The 12,183-nt window shown below is 46.4% G+C and overlaps 1 protein-coding gene across 1 annotated transcript; it reads left to right on the top strand.

The window, feature by feature from the left end:
* The first annotated feature begins 891 nt into the window (after positions 1-891).
* On the top strand, positions 892-11,532 carry TRIM16 (tripartite motif containing 16). The gene is made up of 6 exons (XM_072112654.1): positions 892-1,656; positions 4,436-4,531; positions 6,357-6,590; positions 7,611-7,782; positions 8,982-9,077; positions 10,320-11,532. The coding sequence occupies exons 1-6, from the start codon at positions 907-909 to the stop codon at positions 11,300-11,302; spliced, it is 2,331 nt and encodes a 776-aa protein (XP_071968755.1). The 5' UTR covers positions 892-906; the 3' UTR covers positions 11,303-11,532.
* The last annotated feature ends 651 nt before the right edge of the window (positions 11,533-12,183 follow it).

Here is a 12,183-nt window from a genome sequence, read left to right as displayed (position 1 = left end):
GACAATACATAACACTGGCTGCAGAGAGCACAGAGCACAGCAGTGTGAGGTCTGATTACACATCTCTCCAGGGACAATACATAACACTGGCTGCAGAGAGCACAGAGCACAGCAGTGTGAGGTCTGATTACACATCTCTCCAGGGACAATACATAACACTGGCTGCAGAGAGCACAGAGCACAGCAGTGTGAGGTCTGATTACACATCTCACCAGGTACAATACATAACACTGGCTGCAGAGAGCACAGAGCACAGCAGTGTGAGGTCTGATTACACATCTCTCCAGGGACAATACATAACCCTGGCTGCAGAGAGCACAGAGCACAGCAGTGTGAGGTTTGATTACACATCTCTCCAGGGATAATACATAACACTGACTGCAGAGAGCACAGAGCACAGCAGTGTGAGGTCTGATTACACATCTCTCCAGGGACAATACATAACACTGGCTGCAGAGAGCACAGAGCACAGCAGTGTGAGGTCTGATTACACATCTCTCCAGGGACAATACATAACACTGGCTGCAGAGAGCACAGAGCACAGCAGTGTGAGGTCTGATTACACATCTCTCCAGGGACAATACATAACACTGGCTGCAGAGAGCACAGAGCACAGCAGTGTGAGGTCTGATCACACATCTCTCCAGGGACAATACATAACACTGGCTGCAGAGAGCACAGAGCACAGCAGTGTGAGGTAGAATTACACATCTCTCCAGGGACAATACATAACACTGGCTGCAGAGAGCACAGAGCACAGTAGTGTGAGGTCTGATTACACATCTCTGCAGGGACAATACATAACACTAGCTGCAGTCTGTATGATCATCCCTGCTGACAGGTTCCCTTTAAAAAGTAGGAATCTAAACGCAAACTCAAAGAAAGTTGCATCGCCCCTTTAATTTGATGAGTTCTGTGAGCGCAGTGCGTAGCCCTGGGTGTATTGGTGAGGTCAGCATTGTCCACGTCCTTCCATTCAGGGTTTGTTTGCTGAGGGACTGGGAAGAAGGAAGTGCTGGGGGAGTGCTGGCTGTGTGCGGCACACAAGCGGTTAAGTCTGGGTTACTCAGTCAGGTGTGGCCGCCTGTAAACCTGATCCTCAGCTCCGAGAACACAGAAAAGTCATCAACTCCAGCGAGAAGCCTCTCAGTCATGGCCGACGCAGACGCCAATCCCAAGGCCGTCTCCAAATGTCTGAGCTGTGGAGAAGTCTCATCCATGGTCCATCACCACGAGGAGGAGAAGGTGGCCAAGAGCCACTCCATGACCGAGCTGAGTGTGAGCGGCTTCTCACCTGGAGACTCACCTGGAGACTCGGGACCCGCAGAGAAGGAGGAGGCCGAGGGGTCTCCAGGGGACGAGGTCTGGTGTGACTTCTGCCTGGACACCAGGGTGAAGGCTGTGAAGACCTGTCTCACCTGCATGGTCAACTACTGCACCGCCCACCTGAGACCCCACCTGGACAACCCCAAGCTGCACTCCCACCAGCTGGTGCCCCCCGTCAACGATGCCGCCCTGAGGTCCTGCAGCCTCCATGATAAACCGCTGGAGTGGTTCTGCAAGGAGCATCTGATGTGCATCTGTGAGGAGTGCGCCACGGGGGACCACAAGGACCACAACCCCATCCCGTGTGGACAGGCCAGGAAGCAGGTGGAGGTGAGAGCTCATCCCTTTATCTCCAGTGCCTTTATATCAGGTCTATTTGTATGTTCTCTCCGTGTTTGTGTGGGTTTCCTCCGGGTCCTCCGGTTTCCTCCCACACTCCAAAACATACAGGTAGGTTGATTAGATTGTGAGGGGACAGGGACTGATGTGCCAAGTGCTGTGTAATCTGTGTGCGCTATATAAATAATAGGAATTACTGCACTTTCACTTTAATGACAAGAATGTTGACAGTTTTTCTAAGAACTCGTCCATCCAGAAGAAGATTCCTCCAAATCCCGGAACACGTGTAAACTCCGCACGCTACATTCCTCACATTACCTTATAGTATAGAAACATCTAATACTAGTAGTCCCACCAGGACCTGCAACAGTCCACGTAACAGACCGAGCAGAGTGACCTCAGCACATGACATGGTATACGGTATATAGTCATATGTCATATGTATTATAGGGAATAATGTAGCATAAAGTATTCATATTGATCCTTAAATAACTATTTCTAATGTACGTAACCAAAATACGGAGATTTATAGACGGTTCAGCAAGTGTCAACAGGATGTGTGACCGTGACTACACCCCGACATGATGGCACTTGTTTACCCATAATTACTGTGAATATCTACAAAACCTATGATTACAGGAATATCATTATCTATAGTATAACTACTGCAATACTGCCCCCTATGTACAGGAATATAACTACTATAAAATACTGCCCCCTATGTACAGGAATATAACTACTATAATACTGCCCCCTATGTACAGGAATATAACTACTATAATACTGCCCCCTATGTACAAGAATATAACTGCTATAATACTGCCCCCTATGTACAAGAATATAACTGCTATAATACTGCCCCCTATGTACAAGAATATAACTGCTATAATACTGCCCCATATGTACATGAATATAACTACTATAATACTGCCCCCTTTGTACAAGAATATAACTACTATAATACTGCCCCATATGTACATGAATATAACTACTATAATACTGCCCCCTATGTACAGGAATATAACTACTATAATACAGCCCCCTATGTACAAGAATATAACTACTATAATACTGCCCCCTATGTACAAGAATATAACTACTATAATACTGCCTCCTATGTACAAGAATATAACTACTATAATACTGCCCCCTATGTACAAGAATATAACTACTATAATACTGCCCCCTATGTACAAGAATATAACTACTATAATACTGCCCCCTATGTACAAGAATATAACTACTATAATACTGCCCCTATGTACAAGAATATAACTGCTATAATACTGCCCCCTATGTACAAGAATATAACTGCTATAATACTGCCCCCTATGTACAAGAATATAACTGCTATAATACTGCCCCCTATGTACAAGAATATAACTGCTATAATACTGCCCCATATGTACATGAATATAACTACTATAATACTGCCCCCTATGTACAGGAATATAATTACTATAATACTGCCCCCTATGTACAAGAATATAACTACTATAATACTGCTCCCTATGTACAGGAATATAACTACTATAATACTGCTCCCTATGTACAGGAATATAACTACTATAATACTGCTCCCTATGTACAGGAATATAACTACTATTATACTGCCCCCTATGTACAGGAATATAATTACTATAATACTGCCCCCTATGTACAAGAATATAACTACTATAATACTGCCCCCTATGTACAAGAATATAACTACTATAATACTGCCCCTATGTACAGGAATATAACTACTATAATACTGCCCCTATGTACAGGAATATAACTACTATAATACTGCCCCCTATGTACAAGAATATAACTACTATAATACTGCCCCCTATGTACAAGACTATAACTACTATAATACTGCCCCCTATGTACAAGACTATAACTACTATAATACTGCCCCCTATGTACAAGAATATAACTACTATAATACTGCCTCCTATGTACAGGAATATAACTACTATAATACTGCCCCCTATGTACAGGAATATAACTACTATAATACTACCCCTATGTACAAGACTATAACTACTATAATACTGCCCCCTATGTACAAGAATATAACTACTATAATACTGCCCACTATGTACAAGAATATAACTACTATAATACTGCCCACTATGTACAAGAATATAACTACTATAATACTGCCCCCTATGTACAAGAATATAACTACTATAATACTGCCCCCTATGTACAAGAATATAACTACTATAATACTGCCCCCTATGTACAAGAATATAACTACTATAATACTGCCTCCTATGTACAAGAATATAACTACTATAATACTGCCCCCTATGTACAGGAATATAACTACTATAATACTGCCCCCTATGTACAGGAATATAACTACTATAATACTGCCCCTATGTACAAGAATATAACTACTATAATACTGCCCCCTATGTACAGGAATATAACTACTCCTTCTCTGTGTGTACCCTCATACATTGCAGGCTGCACTGTCCCATATGTACATGTCATAGTTTGGTTTGCTCTACAGCCCCCCCCCCCCCCCCCCTCCATTCCTGGACGCTCCCATCCCCTGTAATGCACCTGAATGCTATATGATGAGTTAGATGAGCGTGCAGGAGAGCAGGGGCTGAGCTGTCGTGTGGGTGGAGCAGAGCCGCCTGCAATGTATGAGACGGCAGGAGGCTGCAGAAGACAAACGCTTGAACATTTTCCTAATTTTCAATTGTTTTCCACCCCACAGTTTCTGGAAAGCAATAACCAATAAAAATCTGATATCTCATTATTCTTCCAGAAAGAAGTTCAGGAAATCGTCACCGAGTACGAGTGGAAGCTGAAATGTGCGGAGAACGCCATCATCAAGCTGGAGGCCAACACGGCGTCTATCCAGGTAGAAGGGGAAGAGATCCTAACCAATGGAACAGATTTGATAGACTGGAGACCATTGGACTTATTGAAAAATGGATTTATATTCCAGGATTGTAGCTTCTCCAAGTGCAATGGGGGGTGTCCTCACACTGCTGTGCTCTGTGCTCTCTACAGCCAGTTTTATGTATTATCCCTGGAGATATGTGTAATCAGACCTCACACTGCTGTGCTCTGTGCTCTCTACAGCCAGTGTTATGTATTATTCCTGGAGATATGTGTAATCAGACCTCACACTGCTGTGCTCTGTGCTCTCTGCATCCAGGGTTATGTATTGTCCCTGGAGAGATGTGTAATCAGACCTCACACTGCTGTGCTCTGTGCTCTCTGCATCCAGGGTTATGTATTGTCCCTGGAGAGATGTGTAATCAGACCTCACACTGCTGTGCTCTGTGCTCTCTGCATCCAGGGTTATGTATTGTCCCTGGAGAGATGTGTAATCAGACCTCACACTGCTGTGCTCTGTGCTCTCTGCAGCCAGTGTTATGTATTGTCCCTGGAGAGATGTGTTATCAGACCTCACACTGCTGTGCTCTGTGCTCTCTGCAGACAGTGTTATGTATTATGCCTGGAGAGATGTGTAATCAGACCTCACACTGCTGAGCTCTGTGCTCTCTGCAGCCAGGTTTATGTATTGTCCCTGCCGAGATGTGAAATCAGACCTCACACTCCTGTGCTCTGTGCTCTCTACAGCCAATGTTATGTATTGTCCCTGGAGAGATGTGTAATCAGACCTCACACTGCTGTGCTCTGTGCAGCCAGTGTTATGTATTGTCCCTGGAGAGATGTGTAATCAGACCTCACACTGCTGTGCTCTGTACTCTCTGCAGCCAGTGTTATGTATTGTCCCTGGAGAGATGTGTAATCAGACCTCACACTGCTGTGCTCTGTGCTCTCTGCAGCCAGTGTTAGGTATTGTCCCTGGAGAGATGTGTAATCAGACCTCACACTGCTGTGCTCTGTGCTCTCTGCAGTCAGTGTTATGTATTGTCTCTGGAGAGATGTGTAATCAGACCTCACACTGCTGTGCTCTGTGCTCTCTGCAGCCAGTGTTAGGTATTGTCCCTGGAGAGATGTGTAATTAGACCTTTCTGTATTTTGTTAGTTGCAGCTGGACTATGAAAAATTAATTTCTTTTCCATGATTGAAGCTTTTCTGAGTGAACTGGGGGTGTGTCCTCACACTGCTGTGCTCTGTGCTCTCTGCAGACAGTATCAGTTATTGTCCCTGTAGAGATGTGCAATCAGACCTTTGTCTATGTTGTTAGTAGCAGGAGGACTGTGATATATAGATTTTTATTTCAGGATTGTGACCTCTCACTGCTGTGCTCTGTGCTCTTTAAACTAAAGTTCCTCTACTTTACTCTGAGTGACTGCTGCAGTTTTCGGACAGAAAACTGCTACAGCTTTTTCTCAGAACAGAGAAGTGGGGGTGTAATGTGGAACTGGTCAGTGAAGAGAGGTATAAGCACAGCAGTGTGAGAATAACTAAAATCTGTATTTAACAGACCTGCATCTACTAACAACATATATACTGTAAGAGTATTAACCTAACACCACCCACTGCCTGTAGTAAAGTGCACAGCAGTGTGAGGACTTTCCCGGAATATAAATCCATATTTCAGAGTCTGAGGGATTTAGGATGAGCTGCAATACCAAGCACAGCCACTACATAATGTACAGCGCTGTGTCTGGTAGGAAGTGCAGCTGTGCTCTCTTTAATTATTCATGGACAATCCCTTTAAGGAGCCCTCTTTCCTTTTTTTTTTTTTTTGTCCCATGTAAATGCAGAACTCTGTTGCAGAAACCAAACGAGCCACCGATCTCCAATTCGAGGAACTTCAGGACGCGGTGAAGAAGGCGCACGCCAAGGTGCTGGAGTTCCTGGAGCAGCGGGAGAAGGCGGCCATCAACCAGTCCATCGGGATCAAGAGCCACCTGGAGCAGCAGTGCCACGAGCTCCGCAAGATCAAGGCCAAGGTGGAGGGGATCGCCAATCATACCAGCGAGTTCTGCTTCCTGCAGGTAGGGGGCGCTATCTGAATAACTCTCAATGGGAGCACAGTAAGTGGTCATGTCTGGTCTCAATGTCATCCACGATTCATCCAACGAGGACCAGAACCCTGACCCTATGGGGCAGATTTACTTACCCGGTCCATTCGCGATCCAGCGGCGGGTTCTCCGACACTGATTCGGGTCTTCCGGCGATTCACTAAGCTAGCGCGCCCGATGTCCACCAGGTGTCACTGCTGCGCTAAAGTCCGTCAGAGTGCACTGAAGTTCACCAAGCCAGGCTGGGTGCAGGTAAGTGAGTGTCATGCAACACATTATTTTTTAAAAAATACGGCTGTTTTTCTGAATCCGTCTGGTTTTCCGATCGGCCACGCCCCTCCGAGATTTCCGTCGTGTGCATGCCGGCGCCGGTGCGACACAATCCGATCACGTGCACCAAAAAAAAACCCGGGACAATTCAGGGAAAATAGGCGCAAAATGGTAAACGTTAAAACGCCCTTAGTAAATGACCCCCTATGACTTCCCATTGAGAAGCCAGAACTCCTCCAAGGTCCTGGATCTGATCCAAGGAGGAGAGGTTTTTAGAGCCGTCCTATGGGTGTGAAGGGGTGTGTCTAATATAATCAGGGCACCCCCTGTGTCCATTGTTCTTCCCTGGCAGGTATCTTACTATCTATCCTTACGTGCCGGTATCCACCTGTGTTGCTCTTTCGGTTCGGTTCTATACATGCTACACAGGGGTTAGGTTCTAACCCGATATAATCCATTTATGGATCGGGCTTATATCAAAAGAGATGCTGTTCTGATAAGGTTCTGTTTCACTGAGGCTAATGAAAGGGGTCTTTCACCATTCAGGGTTGTGGGCGAGTGTTGTGCCAGATCTGGAAGTTGTGTGGACACCTCTAGCTCACTCCCTTCCCTCCCAGAATCTGTGTATTCAGAGAATGACCCCTCAGGGGGTCCGAAAACCCCACACCGCACAGTCCATGTGATTCCTGACCACCATAGTCTACACATTTGTCACTCCTACAGGAATATTGTGAATTTAAGAAGGCGACGGGTGACGACACCCTCCCCAGCGTTTACATCGGACTCATAGACAAGTTGTCGGGGATCAAGAAAGTGGTGAATGAGGCGACGCAAAAAGTCATCCGTGAGCTTCAGACGTCCTACACGGATAACCTCCAGGAGTTTGCTAAGGAAGGTAAGTGTCTCCCGAGGTGCAGTGCATCTAATCTACTCCAATCACATCCAGAGCTGCTAATGCTGAGCTCCTGTTCACACCACAGCCTGTGCAGAGCTCTGCTGGGGAGGTGATGTACTATACACCACATAATATAGTTTATGGATAGGGGGCAGTAGTGAGTCAGGACACACTGGGGGTCATTTACTAATCTCTGTTTCGTCGGGTTTCCCGAAAATTACCGATTCGCGACAAATTGCCCCGGGTTTTTGGCGCAAGCGATCAGATTGTGGGACATCGGCGGTGGCATGCACGCAACGGAAATCGGGGGCCGTGGCCGTCGGAAAACCCGACTGATTCGGAAAAAACGCGGAATTTAAAAATAAAAATGTGTCGCTTGACATGCGCTTACCTGCACCCAAGATAGGACGGTGAACTCCAGCGAACTTCAGCAGGTGGACATCGGGCGCACGACCTTAGTGAATCGCCGGAAGACCCGAATCCTCGACAGAGAACGCGCCGCTGGATCGCGACAGGACCGGGTAAGTGAATCTGCCCCATTGTGTCCCATCTGCTGGCAGCATGTTATAGAGCAGGAGGAGCTGAACAGATTGTATATAGTGTCCTATCGGCAGGCAGCATGTTATAGAGCAAGAGGAGCTGAGCACATTGTACATAGTGTCATATCTGCAGGCAGCATGTTATAGAGCAGAAGGAGCTGAGCAGATTGTACATAGTGTCCTATCTGCAGGCAGCATGTTATAGAGCAGGAGGAGCTGAGCACACTGTACATAGTGTCCTATCTGCAGGCAGCATGTTATAGAGCCGGAGGAGCTGAGCACATTGTACATAGTGTCCTATATGCAGGCAGCATGTTATAGAGCAGAAGGAGCTGAGCAGATTGTACATAGTGTCCTATCTGCAGGCAGCAGGTTATAGAGCAGGAGGAGCTGAGCAGATTGTACACAGTGTCCTATCTGCAGGCAGCATGTTATAGAGCAGGAGGAGCTGAGCAGATTGTACATAGTGTCCTATCTGCAGGCAGCAGGTTATAGAGCAGGAGGAGCTGAGCAGATTGTACATAGTGTCCTATCTGCAGGCAGCAGGTTATAGAGCAGGAGGAGCTGAGCAGATTGTACACAGTGTCCTATCTGCAGGCAGCATGTTATGGAGCAGGAGGAGCTGAGCATCTAGTAAAATCTGCTGTTCTTTGTTTGCAGAGGAGGTGGGGATAAAGACGCGAGTGTCTGCTATTGTTTCGAAGAACCACATGATATCCGCCCCCGACCCATCCACCAGAGAAGACTTCCTGAAGTGTAAGTGCACTGTAAGCAGTTATTCACACAGGGGGCGCAATAGCAACCACATCCAAACCAGAAGCTTCATGAGATGATTAGTTCACGCCCCTGAGTGACTAAGGCCACGCCCATCTGAAATTATAACAGGATATAGACATTACAACAATGTTACAAAGGCAGGTATCCGAGGAATGTCATGTACAAGGGATAAACCAGCAGAAGATGGGAAGGGGTGAAACTAGCGAAGGTCCAGTTTTGGATCCCAGGAATTTGTTACAAAATTGCACATTTAATAAACTTATTAGTTCACTCCCCCAAGTAAAACAGGCCACGCCCATTTTAGTGACTGCAGGATATGGACTAGGAATAAACCAATAGAAGATGGAGGAGAAAACATATGAAGGTTTAGTTGTGGATTTATGGAGCTTGTTACAATGTTACAACTTTCATAAGCCGATAGGTTCACGCCCCCGAGTAACCCAGGCCACGCCCTTTTTAAGTAATGGCAGGAAATGGTCTTTGTAGCAACTAATATAAACTTGTGACCAAAGAGCATTTGGGTTTTTCCATGAGGCGCTGCCCTTCCCCCTAATCCTGGAGCGGTCACACGTCTTATGTCTAATCTAGAAATTTCTATTTAAGATATTTCTAAACTTGCATTAGACAAGGACTTTCCAGCGTGTAACGCTATCCTCCCTGCTCTATGTAGGTCACCTCTCCTGGGATCGCTATCAGTACACGCTGCTAATTGACCTTTAATACAGTGACTCGCCTCTAGTGTTTGGTTTTACAATGTTATAAAGCCGCCATGTAGCTTCTGTGTGCTGAGCAAACACTGCGGAGACTGTCACCGCCGCCCGCCTCACCCGACCTGACACCGAATACTAAGAAATCATAGAGAAATGCCAGTGATTAAGGATTTATGTCATCCCTGTCAGCACAAGACAACCCCAAGGGGAACACCAGCTGGTCTGGGGGGGACTTATAGTCAAGAAACTTTGTGTCTGCACGGAGAACCCCTTTAATAACTCCTACAGTCTTCAGCACCACCTCTTAGAGGGATAACAATTCTGCAACTCTGTGGGGTCGGGCGCAGACTGGGCCCCAGCTCGTTTGGGGTCGGGCGCAGACTGGGCCCCAGCTCGTTTGGGGTCGGGCGCAGACTGGGCCCCAGCTCTATAGTCAGCTATATCCTACTTACTGCCTGTTTCCGACCAACACTAATCATATTAATATACAACGTCATCCTTCTCTTTGTAGATAAATGTAACGTGACCCTTGACCCGGTGACCGCCCACTGCTTCCTGAGGTTACTGCAGAACAACCTTAAAGTCAGCAATGCTTCTCCATGGCAACAGTCCTATCCGGAACACCCAGAAAGGTTCGAGTACTGGCGCCAGGTCCTAAGTGATGAAAGTTTCTATATGGGACGACACTACTTCGAGGTGGAGTTCAAGGGTGAGGTCATCTACATCGGTGTGACCTACCAGTGTATAGACCGCAAAGGGAAGGAGAGTAACAGCAACATCTCCGGCAATGATTTTTCATGGACACTGAAGTGGAATGGGAAAGAATTTTCCGCCTGGCACAGTGATGTGGAGACCCCGCTGAAGGTGGGCAAGTTCTCCAGGATTGGGGTCTACATCAATTACCAGAGAGGGGCAGTAGCGTTTTATGGGGTTAGTGACACCATGACGCTCCTGCACCGGTTCGAGGCCTCCTTTACTGAACCCCTTTATGCTGCTTTTTGGCTTCCGAGAAAGGAAAGTTCTGTGACTATAATTAGTCCAGAAGACATGGCCCAAACTCCTCCAAGCACGGCCACCAAGGTGTCTGCAGACCCTTCCAAGGAGACCATCAAGGCCCAAACTCCTCCAAGCACGGCCACCAAGGTGTCTGCAGACCCTTCCAAGGAGACCATCAAGGCCCAAACTCCTCCAAGCACGGCCACCAAGGTGTCTGCAGACCCTTCCAAGGAGACCATCAAGGCCCAAACTCCACCAAGCACGGCCACCAAGGTGTCTGCAGACCCTTCCAAGGAGACCATCAAGGCCCAATCTCCACCAAGCCTCAACACCAAGATGTTTGCAGAAACTTCCAAAGAGACCATTAAGCTGACTACGACTACGACCAGAGTATTGGTCAACACTACAATCCAGACCATTAAAGCCGAGACAAGTAACGGTCATGATTCCACCGATTTGGCCAAGTCCGGAATTTCTTCTACCATAGGGACCAATTGAAAGTTAGGAGAAGGTCCTCTTAGGTCACCACAGTATAATTTTTGGAACTTTCTGAGATGCTACTCTATAACCACTGACTATTGCGGCCCCTGCTGGTGAAGGAGCTTGAAATGTGTGACTGCACAGAGGTCACGGCCCAGTATTATTCCCGATGACCTTCTCCTTCAGACACATGTGACTTGTAGTCCTGTACGATTTAGTGTTATTTTAAAATTAATAAATAGGATTTATGATGAATAATAAACACAGACTGAGATGTGTGTTTTTCTACAGGTGATTAGCGCCCTCTGGTGGGGAGAGATTTATTATTTATAGGAAACTTCTACAGTGATACATATTGCCACTAGGAGGCAGCAGAATGTCTGCTGTAATGCAAAACCTGGAGAATTCCAATCTATCTCTCTCCTATCTATCGATCTAGAAGATAGAAGGTCCAAGGCAGCACTGTGTGAGAAAGATCCCAAAAATACAGGGGTGCAAAATCCGCATGTATCGGCAAGGCCTCGAGTATACACACAGGAGATCAACATTAGAACCCACAATTTCCTAAATGTTGCGCTGATTACGTGTCCTTTGTGATTATATCCTAACATGAGGGATATATCAGTATATTAAGCTTATTCATAAATTGGAAATTTCAACAAATACAAGAGAGGAAAGGATAACGCAGAGAATCTCCGTGGGGAATTGTCTCAGCACCGTAGCTGGAATTTTCAGCCAGTTCAGCACTGAACGGTGTAAGGATCTGTGTCGTCATACCCTGGCCACGTTTATCAGAAAAAGTGAAGTGTGCAGGGGGCGTCAGGTTCTTGATTTCTGGAGCACGTCATGAATCTGGCGCCCCCTGCACTGCTCCGACAGATAGCACCAACTTTTTTTGA

This window comes from Engystomops pustulosus, chromosome 6, assembly GCF_040894005.1.
Source record: "Engystomops pustulosus chromosome 6, aEngPut4.maternal, whole genome shotgun sequence".
Taxonomy (NCBI): domain Eukaryota; kingdom Metazoa; phylum Chordata; class Amphibia; order Anura; family Leptodactylidae; genus Engystomops; species Engystomops pustulosus.
This window is presented reverse-complemented; position numbering and strand designations above follow the sequence as displayed.